Source organism: Desmodus rotundus, chromosome 5, assembly GCF_022682495.2.
Source record: "Desmodus rotundus isolate HL8 chromosome 5, HLdesRot8A.1, whole genome shotgun sequence".
Classification (NCBI taxonomy): domain Eukaryota; kingdom Metazoa; phylum Chordata; class Mammalia; order Chiroptera; family Phyllostomidae; genus Desmodus; species Desmodus rotundus.
In genome coordinates, this window is record NC_071391.1 from 4,880,847 (window position 1) to 4,904,316 (window position 23,470).

Genomic DNA, 23,470 nt, shown 5'->3' on the forward strand with positions numbered 1-23,470 from the left:
TCCATTGTTTTGATGAAACAATTTTCTAAACTTTGTTGGGGGGGATTATAACAAATTTATATAATAGCATCATTGCCACCTAAAAATATACCATCCTTGTCCCCCAAGGTCCTCCAACATCTAATGCAGAAGAGGAGCAAAAAGACTAACGCCTCCACTCATTTATCGAACAATTATCTGAGAGCCTAGTAAGTGTCCGGCACTGCTCCAGACACTGGGGACAGAGCAGTGAACAAAAGACATGAAAACCCCTGACCTGACCTCTGGTGGGGGGAGAAAGACAATAAACAAAGTAACCGAATAACAATCGAACAGGAAGAGAAATTCTTTGAGAAACTCACTTTTTCTATTAAAGGCCAAATAGTAAACATTTGGCGCTGGCAGGCCATCGGGTCCCAGCTGCAACTACTCCACTCTGCTACTGCGGGGCGAAAGCAGCCACTCTGCCACAGCGTGTGAACGAATGGATGTGGCTGTGTGCCAACAGAGGCTTACTCGCAAACGCTGGCCGAGAGTAGGACTTGTTTGCTGACCCTGTTCTAGATGGCTCAAAACGACCACTCAACACTGCTAACCAGAAGCCCAGGGAAGATACGCATGCTGTCCTCAGCTGGAAAATCCCATTTCGTTTTCCTCCACAATGACGCACGCTTGCCATTTCCTTTCCACTTCCATGGCCACAGCCCTGAATCAAGACTTTTACTACCTTTCACTTCTGCACATTTCTCTGCTTTGCACATGCTGTTCCCTCACCCTGAATCCTCTTTCTCTCATTCACTACGTACTAAAATCTTCTCCGTGAAGTCCAGCTCAACGCACTGTAAATTAGAAATTAAGGACTTACTGTTAATTATTTTAGAAGGGATAATGGTATTATTGTTATGTATTTTTAAAAGTGTCCCTATCTCTTAGACATACATACTGAAATTGTTATAGAAGAAATCCTATGTCTGGGATTTGCTCCAAAATAATCTAGGGATGAAAGTGGGGGAGGGGTGGGGAAACAGAGGACACAACCTTGAGCTGATAATGAAGGTGGGTGATGAGTTCATAGGGATTCGTAACCCATTTTCTCTATTTTTGTGTATTAAAAAAAAAAATTCCAGAACAAAAAGTTGAAGACAAAATTCCAGTTCCAATACCAGATCCTACAGAGGAATTAACACCCTCTTCTCCTGGACTTCCTCAGCATGTACCTCTCTTCTCACTGATTTCAACATGCTTTGTATTGCTGCTGTTAGCTATTTATAGCAAGAGCTTTTTAAGGACAGGCCTGTAACATATTCATCTTTGTAACTTCCCCAGCATACTTTATATATAATTGACATCTGATATTGTCTGTTGAAGTTATCAGAAAAACAGTAACAGGAGTACCTTTCACTTGCCCTCCCCTGATCAAAATTAAATCAATAGGACTTCCCTCATTTCAACTCTACCATAGTTGAAGAGAAACTCTACCATAGCTCGCGGGCTATCTCCAGCTTTGAACTTCAGTAATCCAATCTAAAAAAAAACCAGCCATTCCTCTTAACTTTCCTGGAGAGGGGACTGGGGAGGGCTAGATTTTTGTTCCTAAAAAGGAGATGGCATTACTATTTTCCACTACTGACTTTGAGGACCCCAGTTTTTTAAACATCCTCACCATCCCAGTGGATCAACGTGGTTACCAAGGCTTAAGAGTCTCAGTAGAATAGTGGGTCTGTCCTACTCAGCATGCATCCATTACTTAGTACTACAAATCCTCTCTCTAACACAAAAGAGAATTCAATGATGCTAACTACACATGTAGCCTAGGTTGGTTTCATTTGAGAGATCAAGGAAGTCCCAATCAGGTAGCTCTCGTTTCAAATTTTAAATGTCCTAAGTGTCTCACATTGTTATATTTAGCAAAACATTCTCTCAGCCCATATTATAAAATATGAAAATAAAAACTCTGCTTCTAAAAAATGGACAGCTTTTTAAAGAACAGAACTTAACTGCATCAAATGTAAATACACAGGATCCTGGCCTGGAAGGAAGAAATCTCATTTTCTGGGTCTACACTAACAAAGAGCACATTGGCAAGACACAGCTCTCTCTCGAGTGATCATCTATTCTATGTCACAGCTTTGTCTATCAGCTCCAACTCCAATCCTACCCTTGGACTTGTGCACATGCCCTATGTCTCCAATTGCCTGGTATGCAAACTTACTGTAGGCAGAAACATTCATTTCTCCAACAAAACCAACCAACACAGCCCCCCACCACAGTTTTCTAACTGTCCTGTCTCCTCAGGTGACAGATCTGCTCTACTGAGTGCTCCTTTCTGTCTCATTCCATCTACCTTTTCTAGAAAGCCTCTCCCATTCCATTCTTATTCCTTGAGTCCAGTCTCCTATCCCTTTATGATCAAACAGTCAAATCAGAAAATAGAATATGTGCAGCCATTAAAAACAAAGTAGAACAAAAATTTCTTGACTTATAGTGATTTCTACAAGGTGTTCAGTGAGAAAAGAAGGATGCAAAAATCAGTTTTTTGAAAAGCCCTGACGGGGCCCTGGCTGCTGTGGCTCAGTGGATCGAGCACTGGGCTGTGAACCGAAAGGTTCAATTCTGAGTCAGGGCACAGGCCTGGGTTGCCCGCCAGGTCCCAGGTTGGGGCGTGCGAAAAGCAACTGAACGATGTTTCCCTCCCTGTCTTTCTCTCTCCCTTCCACTCTCTCCAAAAATAAATGAATAAAATCTTTAAAAAAAAAGTTAAACATACACCTACACTAAGAGCTACCATTCCACTCCTACATATTTACCCCTAAAGAAATGAAAATGTGTCCATAAAAAGACTTGCACAAGAATGTTCTGAGAAGCTTTATTCATAAAAACTAAAAACTGTAAACAACCCTTATGTCCATCGACAGGAGAATGAATAAACAAACTGTAGTGTCTGTTTCAATGAAATACTACTTGAAGATAGAAAGGAATGAACTAACACAACATGGATGAATCTGGCAAAAGGTCAACGCAAGAATACGTCCTATATGATTCCATTTATATGAGGTTCAAAAACCAACAAAGCTAACCCGTGGTGACATAAACCAGAACAGTAATTGCCTGTGAGAGGTGGGGGGTGACTACCAGAGAAAAGAACGTTCTGTCTCTTGATTAAGGTGTTGGTTACACAAATGTGTATGTTTGTCAGAACTCATCAAACTATAAACCCAAGATCTGTGCATTTCGCTGCATTTAAATTTTACCTCAATAAAATAAATGTTTGGGTATATATTAACAGAAAAGCAATTTAGCATGGTACTTAAGAGCACAGAGCCTGAGGCCAGACTGCCAGGGTTTGAACTCTGACTATATCACTTCCCTGGGCAAGTCACCTTACCTCTCTGTGCCTCCCTACCTATCTGATAATTAAATAAATTAACACAAGGACAGCAATTAGAACAGCACCTAGTACGTATTATGTATCCAATTAATGTTAGCTATTATTAAACAAAACTAAAAAGACAATTATTAATGCTAGGAAAAATTAAAGTTGGCCAGAGAAAGAAAATCATAGTTTACTACATAGCTCAACAGTGACTTGCCTTTCTGTAGTCATAATAATAAAACCCTGAACAATAATCAAACCAAAATTACAATTTTATTGGGAGGATGAGGTAATGGTGAAAAACAAACAAACAATCTTCCATATTTGGAATTTACCAGACAACATCAAAAGATTGTTCTGAAGTAAGCCTTAGAGAACACCTTGGCTCTACAACGTCTGTACAGCCCTGCCCGGCCTGGCTCACTTGGTTGGGCGTTGTCCCACAAAGTGAAAGGTCTCCAGTTCGGTTCCCGGTGAAGGAACAGGCCTGGGTGCGGGCCGGCCCCAGGTTGGGGAGCATGCAGTAGATCGATGTTTTTCTCGCACATGGATGTTTCTCTCCCTCTTATTCTCCCTCCCTTCCCCTCTCTCTAAAAATAAATGAATATAATGTTAGAGAAATATATATGTATAATTTTGATGAAAAATAAATACAAGAAAAAAAACTATTAGGGGAATGTGCACTACTTAAAAAATAAAACCAGGAAGAAAAATAATCAAACATTAAAACTTCAAATTAAACCAAAATGCAATTTAAAAGAGCAAGCATCTGCCCTGACCAGTGTGGCTCAGTTGGTTGGGCACTGTCCCACAGAGCTACAGGTCTCCAGTTCAATTCCCAGTCAGGGCCCATGCCTAGGTTGCTGGTTCGGTCTCTGGTCGGGCATGTGTGAGAGGCAACCAATCGAAGTTCGCATTCGCTTCAATGTTTCTCTCCCTCTCTTTCTCCCTCCCTTCTTCTCTCTCTAAAAAATAAATAAATAAATATTTAAAAAATAAATAAATAAAAAGGACAAGCATCTGCATTCTACAGGTATTTTAACTATGGAGACTATCTGATGAGGACTGAGTTTATTCCATATTAAAACTACACAGACAGTATCCTTCCTCCCTCACAACTTACTTTCCAAAATCCTATCACCTCTTTATGCAATAGCAAGCCAGGTATTTTCAACCCCCTGGGCAATGACCTGAACCCACAATTCATAAAAGACAATATTACAAATGGCTGATGTTTATGAAAAGGTACTCAACATAATGAGGGAAGTGCAGACTGAAAGCACTGGAGACACCATTTGTACCTCCAACCAGAATGACTGAAATGAAAAAGATAAAGAATTCCAACTGTTGGTATTACTGAGCTGAACATACTCATACCCCCCGATCCTGCAATCTACTCCTGGATATAAACTCAAGAAAAACGAAATGAAATGCATGAGACTGCTCATATCCACCAACAGACATGTACAAGACTGTCCACAGTAGCACTATTCATAACAGGTCCAAACTGGAAATCTTCCATATGACCATCACCAGCAGAATGGTTAAAGAAATTGTGATACAGTCACACGTGGAATGTTACACAACCGGAATATATGAACTGCAACTATATGCAATAATGTGGATGAATCACACATACATCAGGTGGAGCAAAAGAAGTTAGACGCAAGAGTGTACACTGTGCGAAGTACAAAAGCAGGCAAAACTAATGCTACCAGAAGCTGGGATACTAGATCTCTTTGGTGGAAGGGACAAGCAGTGATTAGAAGGGGGCAAGGTAATGTTTTGGGGTATTGGTAATGTTCTATTCCCTGATACGGGTGCTAGTCATGTGGACATGTTCAATTTGTAAAAATTCATCAACTATACTTATTCTATGTATACTTTTCCAAGTCTGTATTAAACTTCAATTAAAAGTTTTCTTTAAAAATTAAGTACAGGGCCATGGAAGTGGCAGGTACGCGTGAAGGGCCTCGAAGTTTAAGCTTCATTAGCTTCATAATAAATCTGCGTTTGGTCCTGCAGGACACATATGTATGTAAATAAAAAGCAGTTTACCTAAGCCTAAAACTAAATAGATTTTTACACAGAAACTTAACTACATTTTTCACCATTTAATGTACATTGAATTTTCCAGGAACTGTAACTACTGTGTAAATACAGGAAAGACTGTATTTGGTTTTGTGTAGAACTAGACGAAGATTTACTCATCATTCTAGAAAATCATACACTGATGGCATTGCCACATACCATCTGAGTCGCCCACGCAATACACCTGTATCAGTCTCGATTTGTGGGTGTCACGTTCAGAGATAAGCTATGTGTACTTGCAAGCACCTGACGGCTATAGTTTCTAATGTGCTGTGAACATTTACAAATGTCTCCTGGTTATTTGCATTTAGAAATACATATTATATTACGAATAGCCCTCCTTTCATTTTTCCTTTATATTACAATTAAGATGTTGTAAATATGTTGGTAAGTTTCATTGTCTGGGAATTTCATTTCAGGATAGAAAAGAGGCCATAAAGTCTGAGAGTGTTGAAAACCAGTTACAACCCATCAGCTTATCAAAAGAACTGTAAAGAGAAATCTAATTCCTGAACTCAGTAGCTGTTCTTTTATGCTAGTCACATTTTCCAAATCACAAGTTAAGTAATATACTTACCTAAAAAAGAAGAAAGAGGAGGAGAAGGAGGGGGGGGAGAAAAGCCCAGCTGCTGCCATTTTCAAGAGTAATTACCTAAATATATCTATCATAAACTTGATCTAGAGGTGAGCAGAACAAGAGGAAAGTAAGAGTTCCAACTACAAGATCTGAGTCCTTTTCCTTTTACATCAGTGAGACCCAATTTGGCATTCACAAGCAAAGGGCTCCATTATTTTTCGGTTCTCTTTCAAAAATAGCTCCACCTTCAAGATTACACAAATTAGATCACCCTGCAGCAGGATTCCTCCTTACAGAGCAGCTCCTGGGAAGCAGAGAGAGGCTGTCTACCGCAGCAAACCAGTCATTTAGAGGGGAAAAAAACAGATGTTTTTTACTTTTCAGTTTCAATGGGTTACTGACAAAGGATATGTACTACAGTTGTTAATGCCTTCTGCAATAGTGCTCCCTCATCAAAAACCATCAAATAAGTAAGATTCACAGAGGAGATATCAGACCGAGCAATTATGACAGCAGAATAATTAGAGGTGTTAAGACTCAGCTGCTCCAATGGCATCAACATGGCCCACAGCATAAAAAGAATTTATCTAGATTTTTAACACAATCAATTACCAACCTATGGATTTTCCATCACCCAGTAAATTCCCGAGGAAATTTATTCCCAATTACTTATGGCAAAAATAGAAATAAATTTCCTCAAGAGCTCTGAAGAGTTCTGTAACAGATTTCTTATCTCACATAATGTCACTTAAGACAGAAATGACAACAATAATTAACTTTGGTAAAAAACAAACAAACAAGAAAAAATAGAAAGTTGACAAAAGGAAGTTAAATGGAACTTTGAAGTCATCCTTGAATCATTTTCTTCTATCATACCCCAAATCCAATCCATAAGCAAACTGTTTAGTCTTGAAAATATACCCAGAATCTGAAGACTTCTCTTCTCTTCCACCTCTGCCACCCTGGGCAAGCCAACAGCAGCTCCCACCACATCATCATAATACTCCTAACTGGACTCCCTGCTTCCGCCCCTGCCCTTCTTTATAGGCTATTCTACACACAGCAGCCAGTGGTTAATGTTGAAGTCATTATCAAGCCTCCACTCTGGCTGAAACCCCCAAATGGCTTCTCATCTCACTCAAGGTCAAAGCCAGAGTTCTCCAATGGCCTACAAGATCTGGTCCTGTTTACCTCTCTGATTTCCTCCCCTGTTACTTACTGCCTAGCTCACTTGGATCAAGTCCACTGGCCTCCTGGATGTTCCTGGAATCTACAAGCACTTGCTGCTTCCTCTATTGACTTGCCTAAATGTGTGCTCCACAAGGACTGCTCACCTTCTGAGGTCTTCTAGATCACCTTATTCAAAACTGTAACACTCTCTCTGCCCTGCTTATCCCCCTTTCCCACTTTTCATTTTCCCCATCTGACATACCCTGTAACACTGGCTCACTCCTTTGCTGCCCCCCTGCCTGCTCCCTGGAAGGCAGCCCTCAGGAGAGCTAGGGTTTTGTCTGCTTTATCGACTGCTCTCTCTTCGGTGTCTAAAATGGTGACTGACATATGCACGCAGTAAGTACCTGCTGACTAAATGAAGTTACTAACAGATAGAGGAAGAGTTACAGACACTTATCCAACCTGTGGTGAAGTAAAGCCAAATAAGAGACCAAATTCTAAAGCCAAAGCATCTTAGGCTCAGGGTTTTAAAAAAATTATAGCAACTAGCTGATATAGTTTTCCTCCAGATATATTATAACAATAGGAGGAAATACTTGAATGGGCATCAAACAAAACAAAACAAAACAAAATCCAAACAGAGTGTCATCCCAAACAGTCCTTTGTCTATAAAATCTTCTCTTAAATGAACTCGAATAAGATGAAGCCTAACCACACCAAGACATGGCATTCGTTTATCAGTGAGGATGCCTGAGAACTAAGTAAACATATCACTTGGCCTAAGTCCAAAGCATACCAAACTAATCTTCTGCCAAATCTTAGTTTAGAAGAGCATTTCCCATTTCCAGCCCAAGTTTTTGTTTCTCCAATGAGATTCTTTCCTTTCTCCATGGAGAGAAAAATAAACTGAAAAGATTAATGAGCAATGTGTAATAATATTATAGCTATTTCTTTTTATAAGTTTTTTAAAGGAAAGATAGAGGGAATTACCTACAAGTAATAAAAACAAAGAGATAATGATATTACATACAGTTAATGAACAATTAACTGACAAGGGCATAAACAATTTATTGCACATTTTGGTGGCAGAGAGGAAATACAATTGAATCCATTAATAGCCACAAGAGTTTTTATGTTCCCAGAGGACCGTGGTTTCCAGAGTTCCTTATTCATTTCCATCCACAGCAAACATGGTGCATGGCAGAGATGACAGGACGCTGCAGACTACTTTCCACATCTTTTAATTTTTTTTTTAAATATATTTATTGATTATGCTATTACAGTTGTCCCATTTCCCCCCCCCACTCCACTCCATCCTGCCCACCCCCTCCCTCCCACATTCCCCCCCTATAGTTCATGTCCATAGGTCATACTTATAAGTTCTTTGGCTTCTACATTTCCTACACTATTTTTTTTTCCATTTTTAGAACCATCTTATTTTTTTGTTTTCCTACACTATTTTTACCCTCCCCCTGTCTATTTTCCACCTATCATCTATGCTACTTATTCTCTGTACCTTCCCCCCCCTCCCCCTCCCACTCCCTTAATGACAACCCTCATGTTCTAGTTGTTTGCCTAGTTTGCTCTCGTTTTTGTTTTATGTGTGGTCGTTAATAACTGTGAGTTTGCTGTCATTTTTACTGTTCCTATTTTTGATCTTCTTTTTCTTAGGTAACTCCCTTTAACATTTCATATAATAAGGGCTTGGTGATGATGAACTTCTTTAACTTGACCTTATCTGAGAAGCACTTTATCTTCCCTTCCATTCTAAGTGATAGCTTTGCTGGATACAGTAATCTTGGATGTAGGTCCTTGCGTTTAATCTTGGGTAATGTAATTATGATGTGCCTTGGCGTGTTCCTCCTTGGGTCCAGCTTCTTTGGGACTCTCTGAGCTTCCTGGACTTCCTGGAAGTCTATTTCCTTTGCCAGATTAGGGAAGTTCTCCTTCATTATTTGTTCAAATAAGTTTTCAATTTTTTGTTCTTCCTCTTCTCCTTCTGGCACCCCTATAATTCGGATGTTGGAACGTTTCAAGGTGTCCTGGAGGTTCCTAAGCCTCTCCTCATTTTTCCAAGTTCTTGTTTCTTCATTCTTTTCTGGTTGGATGTTTGTTTCTTCCTTCTGGTCCACACCATTGATTTGAGTCCCAGTTTCCTTCTCATCACTATTGGTTCCCTGTACATTTTCCTTTGTTTCTCTTAGCATAGGCTTCATTTTTTCATCTGTTTTTCGAATAGATTCAACCAAGTCTGTGAGCATATTGATAACCAGTGCTTTGAACTGTGCATCCGATAGGTTGGCTATCTCTTCGTCGCTTAGTTGTATTTTTTCTGGAGCTTTGAAGTGTTCTGTCATTTGGGCCATTTTTTTTTGTCTTGGTGCGTCTGTTACTTTAAGGGGCGGAGCCTTAGGTGTTCACCAGGGCGGGGTAATGCTGGTCGCTGGGCTGTGACACTGTACGTGGGGGAGGGGCCGAGCCCTGTACGTGGGGGAGGGGCCGAGCGGGAGCAATGGTGCCGGCCTCACTGTCCTCCGGCTTTCAATCTTTCACTCCGCTACCCACAATCAAACTGGGCCACTCTGGTGCTGGTTCCCGAGTAAGTGGGCCTGTGCACACTCTAGGCCCCTGTGGGTCTCTCCAACAACCTCTCCTGTGAGGCTGGGAGTCTCTCCTGCTGCCGCCCCAACTCCCACGGGAGTTTTCAATCAGAGGTTTGAGGCTTTATTTCCCCGAGCTGGAGCCCTGGGTTGCACGGTCTGCTTCGATCCCCGCCCTTCGTCCAGTTTATCTGTGGGCGAATGTGGTGCCGCGGGCCGCTGCTCTGCCTGCCCCATTCTCCGCCACTCTGAGTCCGGCCCTCTCGGTTTATCTGTGCAAATGTGGGGCCGCAGGGTCTGCTAGTGCTCGGACTGCCTGCGCCATTTGTCCCACACTCAGCCAGTCTCAGTCCCGCCACAGCCACGCGAGTCCTCTCCACCCCGGTGCCTGTCTCCGCCCCTCCTACCAGTCTGGATGAATGTTTATTTTCTATTTCCTTGGTGTTGGTCCCCCTTGCTGTTCAATTCTCTGTCAGTTCTGGTTGTGCGAGGAGGCGTAGTGTGTCTACCTACGCCGCCATCTTGGTTCTCTCCCCCACATCTTTTAATTTTGATAAGACAATTTTATTAGATGATAGACTTAAGGTAGATAATACCGCCACATTCCGCTGAATATGAGCTGAAAAGGTCCAAATAAAAACCTACCTATGAAGCGACAGAAATGATGACTAATGTGAATGAGGCCTACCACAGGTCTACAAATGTGCCACCATGCTCACAGCTTCACTGACATTACCCAAACAGGTTAAGGTAAGGGTGCCTATGAATACAGATGCTCAAACATTCTATAAACATTTTGTTTCTCTTCATAACAAATCAACAAGGCAACAACAAAAAAAGTGTCCTTGCTTTCAAAACTCAGGAAGGGGCACCTCTCCCTGCCAGGAGCACGCCCACACTTTCTTCCCTCTCAGGTGTGCATCTCCCCAACTGCGAGGGCCCCCACGGGACTGAAACCAGGGGAGCAATGGGCAGCATGGTGCGTCCCAGGCTAACCCTGCCTAGGTTCTCTCCTGTTTGTTGCTTCTTCTATCTTGAGCCTTTCCTGCTTTCACTGTCCCCAGCTTTAATAAACATAACATCAAAATCAAAAAATAAATAAAGTAAAAATAAAAATCAGGAAGAAAAGTGACTTGCCCAGAGGTAATCAAAAAAATTTAACTAAGCACAAAACATAGGGCTCTACTTACTAATCCATAATTCTCCAATCCAAGCATAAAATTTGACTTGTATCTCTAACTGTATCTTCAACAGAGTTCCTCACTCCCTAAGACTTTAAAAGATTAAACCCCAACCTTAACTCACCAGCAACCCTCCCTCTCGGGAGCACAACCTGACAGAAGTAAGCAGAATATTTCTTCTTTGCCCCCAAAAGACCCCAACTGTGACTCGCATGTTCTCAGTATAGAATGCTCATTACTCCTAGCCCTACATTCAAAGCCCATTCATTCTTACCCAGCAGTTAGACAATACATGTTTACAAAACGATCCCTCCTATATTTCAAGTACCCACCTGGCACCATACATAGTTTCATACTACAGTATTACTGACTATATTCCCTGTGCTACATTTTACAATCCCGATTTCAGAGCCTATCCATTCTTAACATATTTGATTATCTGGCTCTTCCGCCCATGGTACACTATTAAAACCAACAAAGCAGAAAGAAGGCATGTTGGCAGCCATGGAGAGAAACAAAGACAAAAACAAAACTAAAAGAGCAAACCCAAGTTTAAAAATAGTTACACACCAGGTACCAGTCTACACTCATCTCAAGCCCCGCTGACCACTGCAAGGATCTCATGCGTCACAATTATCCAACCTTGAGAAGAGGCTGGTCTGTTTTATTCTTCAGGAAGAACCAGAAACATGTAAATATGCCTGTAGATTTCCAACCAAAATGGGAAAATAAAGGCTTGGTGCTTATTAATGGAGAAAATTAACATATATACAAAGATTCAAATGTTTCATGATAGCCCTTACATGTATTTCCAGGTTTCTCCTGTAAAAGGAGAGTGGTTTTTCTACAGTTTGAGACAAAAAGGAAAGCTTAAGGAAACAAGAGAAAAATATCAACTCTATTTAAACCCTCAATTTGCCTTGGAGTCACTCAGCTTTTGTTGGTGACAAATGGCTAGCTGTAAACCGGTTTAGTTGCTCCTTTCTCTGTCAAAGCAGGGCTAAAGAAGTTAGCAGGCAGAATAGGGAAGCTGTCATGTCAAGTTGGCTCAAAACAAAGTTGTGGTTTGCAGGCGGGGCCTGCGCCATCTCTTCCGTTCATGTAGGCTGGCAGGATGTAGAAACAGGATCCCGACTCAGCCGCTGCTGCAGAGTACCAAAATATTTTGCTTTGACTTTCTAGTCTATTAAGCTTGGGGCTTGGCAGGATCTATGTCTAAAGTGAACTCAAGACCTTGTTATGTTCCCAATGAGGAAATCAGAATGCTAACAGAGAACTGCCCTATTTCTAGAAAGAAAGCAGTTTTTGGAAGGTGTGGAGGAGACAGAGATGCTGGACTGGCATTAAGATAGAAATAATAATAGTAATAGCTAATATTTTAAAGTATTTTCTATATGCCACATAAGCATTGAATTTGTATTAATCTCACTTAACCCTCACTATAAATGAGGGCTAAGGCCTTGGCTGCTGTGGTTTAGTGGATTGAGCACCAGCCTGTGAACCAAAGGTCGCTGGTTTGATTCCCAGTCAGGGCACATGCCTGGGTAGCGGGCCAGGTCCCCAGTAGGGCACGCGTAAGAGGCAACCACACATTGATGTTTCTCCCCCTCTCTTTCTCCCTCCCTTCCCCTGTCTCTAAAATTAAATAAATAAAATCTAAAAAAATAAATTAACGAGGGGTGGAGACAATTATTATGCCCACTTTACAGATGAGAAAATTGAAGTATTAGAGAGGTGAAATAATTTGCCCAAGTCACTCTGATGGTAAACAACAGAGTCAGAACTAAAATCCCGGCTACTGGCTCTGGAACTGATACCCACAGTCACTAGGCTATGGAGTATTTCCCTCTCTATAACTTGGTAACAGAGCAGCATTCTGTAATTCCAACATGATAAAGTATAAAGCATTAACTATTATATGTCAGCTATGAGAACCAGACAGGGCTTTGGGGACACCAAGTTTACACAGAGAATAGCTCTGGGGTCAGACAGACCCCTGCCCCACCTACCTCTAAACTACGTAGCCTTGCAAAAACGCCCTCACCTCGCTGGACCTCGACTTCCCTTTCTGGGAAAGGGATCTCAATCCCCGCCTCTGTAGGTTACTGTGGCACCTTCCTTTAGCGCTCAATTGGCCAGGTTTCCTTCACTCAGGCATGGGCTCAAACGTTGCCTCACCAGGGGCGTTCTCTGACCACTCTATCTAAAACAGCCTTTCCGCCAACACTCTCAGTTCGCCACTCTGCCTTGTCTTTCATCACGGCACTACTTGCTATCTGACCATTTATTATAGATCTAATTACTTTAATACTGTCGCCCTCCACCAGCAAGTACACTAGGAGAATATGAACTTTCTTAATCAACCTGTTTGCTGCCATTTTCCCCAGCACTTAGAGCAGTGCTTGGTACACTGAAATACTCAATAAATATTTGCTAAATGAATGAATTGTGTATAATAGATTTTCACTCAATAAACATTATAAATAAACAGGCACTGTTCATTTAACAAATTTATTAGACACCTACAAAGTAATTACTGTACAGAAATGAACAGGATTATTTCAAATGATAATAATTACTTGTGAAGATTTATTGTATAAACTCCCATAATGGACTGGGCAGGTGAGGTCAGCTTTCAAGGTGGCAGGTCAACTGAATGATGACCTTAATGACACCCAGGAGCCTGCCACATGGTGATCTGGGGACAGAGCATCCAGACAGAGAGAACAGCAAGTGCAGAAGCCCCAAGGCAAGGGTGACCACCTAGGTCCAGCCTGCCCAGAGCCTGGGGGAGAGTGGGAAAAGATGAGGGCGCAGACACAGGAAAAGCCACATTGGGAAGATCATCTAAGTCATAAAAAGAAGTTTCATTCAAAGAAACATTTGCTAAATGAATGAACTAGGAAGGTTATGAGGAGGGGAGGGACATGATCTGGTTTTCATTTTTAACTATCACTCTGAACTGCTACCAGTGGGTACCCTCTGGGAGGAGACCAGGCTGGCAGAGGATGCGCACGACTGCAAACAGCGGAGCGCAATGTGTTGAGAGGTACCACAAAACAGGGAAAAGCTACTCTCTCAATCTTGATGCTAAGAGCAATGAAAAAACGTGTCCTTGGGTGAGGATAAAAGAAAAAATTTTTAAAAGACTATCTCACCTATGAAAAGAAGAACAAAAGGAAATTCAAAGACAGACAGACAGACAAATACACAAAGTGCTTTGGAAAGAAAAAACACCTCCCTGTAACTAAGCACAGCAACCAGTCTAAATTTCCTCTGAGACAATTAATATGCCAATTATATCCAAAATGTCACCTGGGAGAAACCTTGTTCACAATAACCTTTTGAGACGCAGACTGTCATTTGGAGGAGTTGTGCAGTCTACAAGAGAAGAATAGGTACTGTGGTAGGAATCAAGTTTTAAAACATCCCTCTTTTTCATAACTACCTACATCGGTATTAGGCCACCAAAAAAAAAAAAAAAAAGCAGGATGAATTACTTACAGTGTGATTTCTAAGATGCACCTCAGAGTTCTAATTTTTTTTTTTTGCCAAAATAACCTACGGAATATTACCTAGTGTCTGTGTTTACAGAGCTGAAGGCACTGGGGGTGCCGAAAGGGTGAATGAGACCCAGGCACACCTGGGAGCTCACAGGGTCGAGGCCCCCACAGCAAAGAGAGGAAGAACAGTATTCAGGCTCAGAAAAACTGGGGAAGCGAGAACTGAACTCAGATATCTTGGCCTTTCGTGTACTTTACATTCTAAAAGAATTTACACAAACATTAAATAAATAAATGTGCCATTATCAATATTACCTTACCCCCTGTGCCTGCCTCACCACCCACCCACCAATGTTCTAGAATATTCTCCAGTCACCATTTTTGCTATCAATAAAAACGAACAAGCAATTCTAGGACCAAGAAAGGTAAAGAGTGAAGTGAAACTTAACCCCCCATGTCTTCATCCATTCAATATGTACTTTTTTTATAGCTTCATTGTGATATAAATTTGTAATGCTCATTCCTTTGAGGTGTACAGTCAAGTAGTGTCAATGTGTAGTTTTAAATATGTATTTTAAAAACCACATTTACTGGTATTTTCTGTAATATATGTTTATTGTAGATAGTTTAGAAGTCACCAAATAAAACATAAAGACAAAAATTAGTATCACACGTAATCCTACCATCTAAACACCATTTGGAGTTAATGCCTCCAGGAGGTTTTCTCAACAGATATTAAGACCTAAAAATGTGGGAAACAAATGGCAGGGAGGCACCAGGAAGCAAATCCCCTCCAGGAAGGAGTGAGCAGACTAGAAGGTAACACCGTTTAAAGGGAAAAAACTAACAACTGAAAACTAATGAGCCCTTGAATAGCGAAGAGAAGTATTTATTTATTTATTTATTATTTTAATCCTCACCCAAGGATATGTTTATTGATTTTAGAGAGAGAGGGAGGAAGGGTGGGAAGGAAAGGGAAGCTGGGAGACAGAGAAACATGGATGGGAGAGAGAAACATCAATCTGTTCCCTCCCATACACGCCCAGACCACATACAGCTAGTGGCTACTGTATTAGACAGCACAGCTTTAAAGATAAAACAGCTTATGACCTAAAGACATAATTGAATGTGAAATGGAATGTTTTAAGGAAGCATTTCCCAGAAGACATATGAGCTAAGTATCATCATTTACTCTCCTGCTCTACTACTGTGCTACCCAAGGCAGAGGCCCGCTGCAGGTCCTCCTAAGTGGTTCTCTGAGCTGCGACTACAGCTGTTCTCTGGTTTGTAATAAGACAAAAGGGAATGCAGGTCCAGCAGGCTTTCGAACCAAACAACTAGCCTGTGAATGGCAGTAAGAGGGAAACACTCTAGAGTTGGTACCTAGGCACATCTCGGTTTTCTAAAGCCCTCAGAAGCTTTGCTGGTTATTCTTCTAAGTAGGTCTAGAGAAGGGATAATTCTGTCAGTGCTTGCCAATCTGGAACCAAACCACCTTGCTCAATTCCAGCCCAATGGACCTCTGAAAGATGATGTAAGACCAACTGCAAATCCTGTCTTTTCTCAAGAACCCTTAATACCACTCGGACCCAGCCTGGAAAAAGACCAGCTCTCGCAATTTACCCTGCGTCCCCAAAGTACTCCCAGAATGTGATGCTGCAGATGCAGGCCAAGCTGACTCCAAGCTTCAGAGGACCCACTGAGCCTTCAAGTCCAGGCCAAAACAGGACGAAGCCTCCTGAGGGGAAGCAGCAAAAAGACAGCCCACGCGGTTTGTGACTCACACCTCCCTCACCACACTGAGGCAGGCACTGAGAGTGACAGCGGCCGCTTACTGGGTTCAGCTAAGAAACTGGAAAACTAGTTTAAAAAGAAATCACATAACCAACCATTAAATGTGTCCAAAAGATCTGTAAATCGATACGCGTAAAACGGACTCTGTGAAAGTCATTCTCTTTCTACCTTAAGGAATCTGAGCTTCCACAGGAACAATGGATAGTATTACCCGTCAGAGAGGATATCCTATTACACCCTCACAATGTGAAATTCAAATCTTCTAAGATACAAATATGCTTTTAAGACTTTTAATGCTAGGGAAATAACAGAAATTTCACCAGATCTCTCTTATTTGATCAATATTTACTTTTTAAAAAAAAGATTATATTTATTTATCTTTAGACAGAGAGGAAGGGGGGGGAGAAAGAGAGGGAGAGAAACACCAATGTGTGGTTGCCTCTCGTGCACCCCCCACTGGGGACTGGCCGCAACCCAGGCATGTGCCCTAGACTGCGAATCGGACCAACGACCCTTTGGTTGGCGGGCGGGTACTCAATCCACTGAGCCATACCAGTCAGGGCAATTACATTCACTTTATAGCTATCATTCAAGTACTTTTTCCTGTGCAGCTATAGCTCCTATTACATAGGGTCCAGCAGAAGCAACACTTGCGTGAGTGTGGTTGGTAGAGTAATAATATGGGTGTAATGATTTATAGTTTTATTTGAAGATTTTACCTAAAATGTCATATGCTGTGCTTGAGCATGACATCATTATGTTACAGGATTACATGCTTATGAATTTGTAATAAAAGATTTTGTAATAAAAAAGAGGTGTTATTTGTGCCAGACTCTGTGTATTTATTGAATATTTTATCCACACCTTAGAAGGGAGAGTAAATAAAAGTATTCCCAAGCAATGGATGAAGAAGACTAAGGTGTGGAAGAGTTTCCCTAGTACACAATAAGAACACAGAGCAAAACTCCTGGCTTGCTAGTGCTTTTGTGGTCAGAGGGGCGACTGCCCCCACGTGCCTTCATGAAACACTTCTGCAGGCCAGTCATGCCAGCTTAGCCTCGGCCACCTCCTTTGGCTCTAACACTTGTATACAATAAGGCTTAACTTCAGTACCCATTTAAAAAAAGTGGTCTAAGGAGAAATGTGACTGATAACTACTGAACTCCTTCCCTTAGTAGACACACAGATAAGGATATGCAAATGTGCTTTGTTCAAAGACAAATGTGATACAGTTTGAGTAATACAGCAGAGCATGTGTTGTTTCCTAATAGTTTTACACCACTGAGGAAATGTATACTTGTGAAATTTAATAAGTTTAATAATTGCTCTGCTCCTCCTACTTAAGTAGGTCAAAATCAGAAAACAGTATCAGGAAAAACTTCACATACAAACTGAAGAGAAGGAATCAATATGAGACTCTAAAACCCTTTCTTTAACATCAAGCAACATGCCACACGGTGCCTACAATGGTGCCACACCACTGCTCGCGTCATGGACCACACGCAGTAGAAAAGTACTACTTAGTATGGCAGGAAAACAGTGCCAACTTCGAATTCCTCCCTGGCTGGTGTGGCTCACGGGACTGAGAGACGGCCTGTGAACCAAAAGATTGCCAGTTCGATTCCTATTCAGGGCAGGTCCCTGGTTGGGGGTGTCTGGCAACCAATCAATGTATCTCTCACACACATGATGTTTCTCTCCCTTTCTAAAATGTAAAATAAATAAAGTCTTTAAAAAAAACACAACAAAGCTGTGAATTTCGTAAAACTGTAATAGACCTACCTACTCATAATAGAATCATAAAGCCACCTGTGTTCCCAGTGATCATCTCTAGGGAGTGAGAACAGAGGTAGGATTAGGGCTTTCTCCTTTACACTGGCCATTTTCCTGTCATGTTAAAACTTCTAATTTGAACATGTATTAATCTTTTTATTTAAAAAAAATGCTGGTAAAAATGGCAATGACTAGAATAATTTAATTATTTTAAAGCCGACTATACGTGTGCTCTTCATCCATAAAATGTTTTTAAAAATGACTATGGGTTCTGAGGAAATTTAGTAGATGTTAAATAAAAGCAGAGTACAGGCCCTGCCTGGAAGGCTCAACTGGTGGGAACATTGCCCCATACACCAGAAGGCCGAGGGTTTAATTTCGGGTCAGGGCACCTGCCTAGGCTGCAGGTTCAATCTTGGGGTGTGTACAGGAGGCAACCAATCAATATTTTTCACATCGATGTTCCTCTATCTTTCTCCCCCCCAACTTCCTCTCTCCAAAATAAACACACACACACACACAGGTCCAGCACAAATAACACCCCCTTTTCATTACAAAATTATAAACATGTAATTCTATAACACAACAATGATCACACTCAAGCACACCATATGCCATTTTACATGAAATGCTCAAATCAAAACTATAAATTATTACACCCATATTATTACCCTATCAACCACCCTCAAGCAGGTATTACTTCTGCCAGACCCTATATTTACCCGCTCTTTGGGTAAAGATTTAAAAAAAAAAAAGAGCACTGCATATTCCTCAAAAACAACTACAATGCCCATCTTTATTTAAATATCTAATAAAAGGGAAGGGACTTTTTTTCGAAAGCAAATTATATTTCTATAGGGAGCAAGAAAAGCAGCATGACCACCCTAACACTCAACGTTTCAACTCTCTTCCCTGCACTAGGTAGAGAATCACATTTCACAAGACTGACTCCCATAACATTCTTATATCACAATCACGTCTATATATGTCTTAAGAGCATATAGTTCACGTTTGTGTCTCGGGTTACACAGGACGAGAATGTTAACCCTAGACTCCACACAGAGTGCACATTGCCAGTATGTTCTAAACAACATGACAAGTACACCGGGGAGACCTCAAATTAACCAGATGATTCTAATAATTCGAAGGACCAATAACAAGCCATTTTCCCCCCCAGGGTGTTCCTTTCCGTCCTGCAGATAAAACAGTGTGCCTCAAAGGGCACAAGTGTTCCACCAGGAGCCAGGAAAAACACAGTCAGGGCAGGACAGCTGGCAATCTCATGGCCTGGTCGCAGACGGGACACACTGCACGCTCCCTGCAGGTGAAAATACACCAGCCTAAGCCTCCTCTCACACCAAGTTAACATAATAATTCCCGACTTGATCAGCACGACTGGCTGTTTCTTGGGCTAACAAATGAGCACTTTTTAGAAGAACAGACCCCAAATCAATAGCAATCAGTGATTTCCTTTACACACCCCACACACACACCCTCTGCCCCCCAACCCTCCCACCACCCCAGCTCCCGCTGCACAGCAGCTTCTTGCCAGGTGGTCATGCCCTTCCAACCTAACAGGCCAGAGAAGGCGGCTGGGGCTGTCCCAGTGTCAGCAGTCAGACAGAGTTGCTGTGACGGAGGGCAGCCAGCACACACTAACACACTGCATTCCTGTGGGGAGGGTCCCGTGCTTCTATGTTTCAAAGAGGAAGACTGGAATACTTCATCTACAGATGAGCCTATATAAAGAGAGGCCTGTTCAGGACCAAGAGAGGAACGGAGTCAAACACTAAACTCCCATTTGAGTTGGGTATTATGCTAGGGTGCTGGCCAAAGCAAACTAAACTAACGTGGCTCCTGATTACCCTAGGGGAAGGACAGAAAAAAAAGAAAGTGTAAGTAGGTAAAATGAATGTTGAAACACAAGGTACCTGAAGAGCAGAGTGGAGCGAACGGAAAACAAACTAGCGTTATCTTAACCGGTTCCAGATGTGCACCCTGCAAACACAATTCCACCCTACCTACAAGGACAGCTGAAAGAAACTTCTGCAAGGAACACCAGCATTCCTGGACAAAAGTATTTACAGCATGACTGTGTATGTTAACAAACAGGAAACAACCCAAATGTTCATCAAAAGGAGAATTATGACACATTCCTACAGTGAAATTCTATCCATTAGTGAAAATATTTAAACTACAGTTAGCATAAAACGGTGGTGATTCTCACAAACCTAATGTTGAGTTAAAAAAAAAAAAGAAAACCTCACGCTAAAATAGGTCACAGGACACACGGAGTACAATAGCATTTACATAAACTTCAAAACCATTCAAAGTTTAAAAACCTTAGACGGAGACACACACACACAATAAAACTAGTTTCCAAAGACAAGGGAAGTGATAAACACACAATTCAGGGTGATGTTTACCTTTGCGGGGGAAGAAGGGAGTGTGGCCGGGAAGGGGCGCCCCGAGGGCTTCAACAGAACCCGTAATGCTCTATTTCTTAGGCTGAGTCAAGGCCAGAGATGTACTTCTCATCATTTTTTAATAGTCTATCTAGGACATATACATATAGACAGAATTTTGTATGCATGAAATAACCCAAAATAAAGGGAGGGGAGAAAAATACAGCTGAGGGTGGAACCACACGGTGCTCCCTCTCCCCCCACTTACACAGCCATCTGCCCAAGGCTGGGCTAACAGCAAAAGTGAGCGAGACTCCAGGACAAGAGAGTCAACTCCGAGGCGACAGGATCACCTCCAGGCACCTCTCTGCGCCTGCCGGGCAACACCTGCCCCTCAGTGTCTGTTCCAGGGGCGAACTGTAAGACGCTGCACACGGCCCGCAAGACTTGTAGAGCGACTGCCTTGCCAATACAGAAACAGAAAATATCCCAAACTCGGGCAAATTTTACCAATGGAAGGGAAGTCCCCAGATGGTTCCAACAAACAGGAATGGGTTGGATTTAGGAGCAAGGCAGTAATTTTATGCACCCTACAGGGCTAGGAGAATTTATGACCAGTTACTGGAGGGGGAAGAAGGGGATGAAAAGTAGTTGAAGACACACTAATAGGACTTTTACAAGACCATAGAGGCCGGCACAGAATGTGTGTAATTCTAAGTTCAAATGAACATGTGTACTGACGACTAACTAGAGGCCCCTAGGGTTAATATATGGGCTTTCCCTGGCGGAGGTGACAGCCAACTTTGGCACATGCTGAGTATATTGGGAAATAATAATATCAAAAGAGATCTATACCACATCTATGTAACGTACGTAGAACCCACGGGCACCGGCAAGGCAGGGGGAACAGTCTGGTTTACGAGGCAAAACTGTCAGGAAGGCCGGATGGGTCAGAGCAAGGAAAGGAAGGCCCAGGGCTTGAAAATCCCGAAGGCCCCGCTTTGGGAGGGAAGAGGGTGGTCCCGACCCGACACAGAAGGTGGGGCTGCCAGGAGAGGGCGGGGTCTCCGCGGGAGGAGTCTCGGGTGGCCAGGCAGGGGCCAGGCAGGGCAGCGGGGCAGCCGGCGGGAGTGTGAAAAGAGGGATGTCTAGAAGGGGGCGTCCCCTTGGGCGATGGGGCAGAGGGGAATGGGAGGCAGGGGCCTATCAGAGTCCTGGCCCAAGGGCCCAGTTCCCCGGCCCGACTCTCACCTGGGCACGCAGCTGGACGAGCTCCGGTCCACCTCCCAGGTGGCGTACAGGTTCATCTGCACTGGGGCAGGGGTGCGGCCTGGCCCCGGGCCGCCGGGAGGCGCGGAGCCCGAGGCCACCGCGACGGCCATGGAGGTGGAGGTGGACGAGGACGAGGAGGAAGCGGCCACTGCCGAGGTGGACGAGGACGACGAGGTGGCCTGGGCCAGTTTGGGGGGCGTTGGCTGCTGCGGCGCTGGCTGCTGCGGCGCTGGCTGCTGCTGCGGAGACTGGGCGACCCCAGAGCCCCGCTGGCCGCTGCCACCCCCGGCGCCTCCAGGACCACCGCCCACCCCTCCGCGTTCCGCCATGGCCCTGACGGGGGCTGGGGCTCGGGTGTTACGGGAATCGAGGTGACGCCAAGCAGACGCCCAGGCTTTTCCCCCCCGGCGGCTGCAGCAGCGGGGGCTCGACTGGTCTCCTCAGCCCGCCCGCCCAAGCGCGCGAGCGAGCGAGAGGCTGCACGCAGGCGCGGGGCCTCACGGCGCGCAGTCCTCGCGCCCGCCTGCCGCTGCCTGTTGCGGCTCGCGCCGCCGAGACACTGGGTGGGCGTGTCCGGGGAGGGGGCGGGGAGCCCTGCCACGCACCGGCCCCACCCAGCGCGGGGGGCGGGGCCCTGGCTCGCCTTCGCCCGAGGGTCTGTGGGCGCGCGCTGGTCGCTCACTAGGAGTGGGGTCTGCTGCTTGCTCACTCACAGCCGGGTCCTCCCCTCAAATCCTCTGCACGAGAGCCCAGCCGGCCGGTGTGGTCCTCCCCTCCCCCGTTATCCTGGCCGCAGTGGCCAGGCCAGCGGAAACCCCGCTTTTCCGGGGCGCGGCCACAGCCCAGAGGAGGGGGGCTGCCACAAGAGCGCGCCTCGGTCCCCTCGGGTCTGCAGAGCTCAGGCAAAACCCGCTGCCGCTCCTAGCCCGCTTTCCCGCGGGCAGACCTGGCACCCAGCCCGGCAGCCCCCGGGTTTCTTCATTAAGACCAGCCAAGGGAGTGAAGACCCAGTGGCCAGGCGCCCAAGGGTCGTTAACTTTCTGCTCCTGCTTCGCTCTAGTGTAGGAAGGGGGAGCTCAGGGACCTAGGGTCCAAAAGGCCCTTGGCACGGATGAATTAAAAAGCTCAGCACTGGCCCTTCTAGAGCCAACCATTTTGTCTCTACAAGCCCCTCTCCCAAAGAACCATTTCAGAGACCCAAGGCCCGTTACCCGTGCACGCAATTTCTTCCTCTTGGAATGTTTTTTTTCTACTTAGAAAATACCTGAAATTCTATTCCCCCAAAGCCTTGTTCAACTAGCACGTCCTCCGTGGGATTTCCCACACTCTCTGCTCCAGAAACCATCTTGAAGCCTCCCGCACACCCGCACCTCTGTTGGTGCACTCCCAACACCAGTGGTACAGCCGCAGGAGACGTCTCCCCAGCGCTGGGCAAACGCCTTTTACTCACAAAGCCAGCCCCCACGACAGAAACCGCCCATGGATCGCAGGGACTCAGGACAACCTAGACTTTGAGCTGTGTCTGCACGGTACAGGCTTGGACTCTTCTGACCACAAGGTCTATTAGGAAGGCCTGACCTGGCCTACTTCCCAAGCCCACTTTACTTCCCGGCCCAGCCCAGGCCCTAAGCTGGCTATTTTTAGCCCCCAAGGACAAAGTAGTAAGGTCAAACCAGACCTTCAGGTACTTTCCACAGAGCCTTCCTACAAAGACAGGCCACGGTAAAACAAAATTTCCACACGGCTTGG

At 43.9% G+C, this 23,470-nt stretch overlaps 1 protein-coding gene across 3 annotated transcripts in view; it reads right to left on the reverse strand.

Annotated features, from left to right (window-relative positions):
* Window positions 1-22,287, reverse strand: part of PACS1 (phosphofurin acidic cluster sorting protein 1) — a 115,533-nt gene extending 93,246 nt beyond the window's left edge. Inside the window, exon 1 of one of the 3 annotated variants that reach the window (XM_024574322.3) lies at window positions 21,701-22,287. In XM_024574322.3, coding sequence (XP_024430090.2) covers window positions 21,701-22,050 — 350 coding nt within the window. In that variant the 5' untranslated portion in view covers window positions 22,051-22,287. Of the gene's footprint in view, window positions 1-20,717; window positions 21,593-21,700 lie in introns of those variants that run through there. The other 2 variants (XM_024574321.4, XM_053925580.2) reach the window with 2 other exon arrangements.
* Between the last annotated feature and the right edge of the window lie 1,183 nt (window positions 22,288-23,470).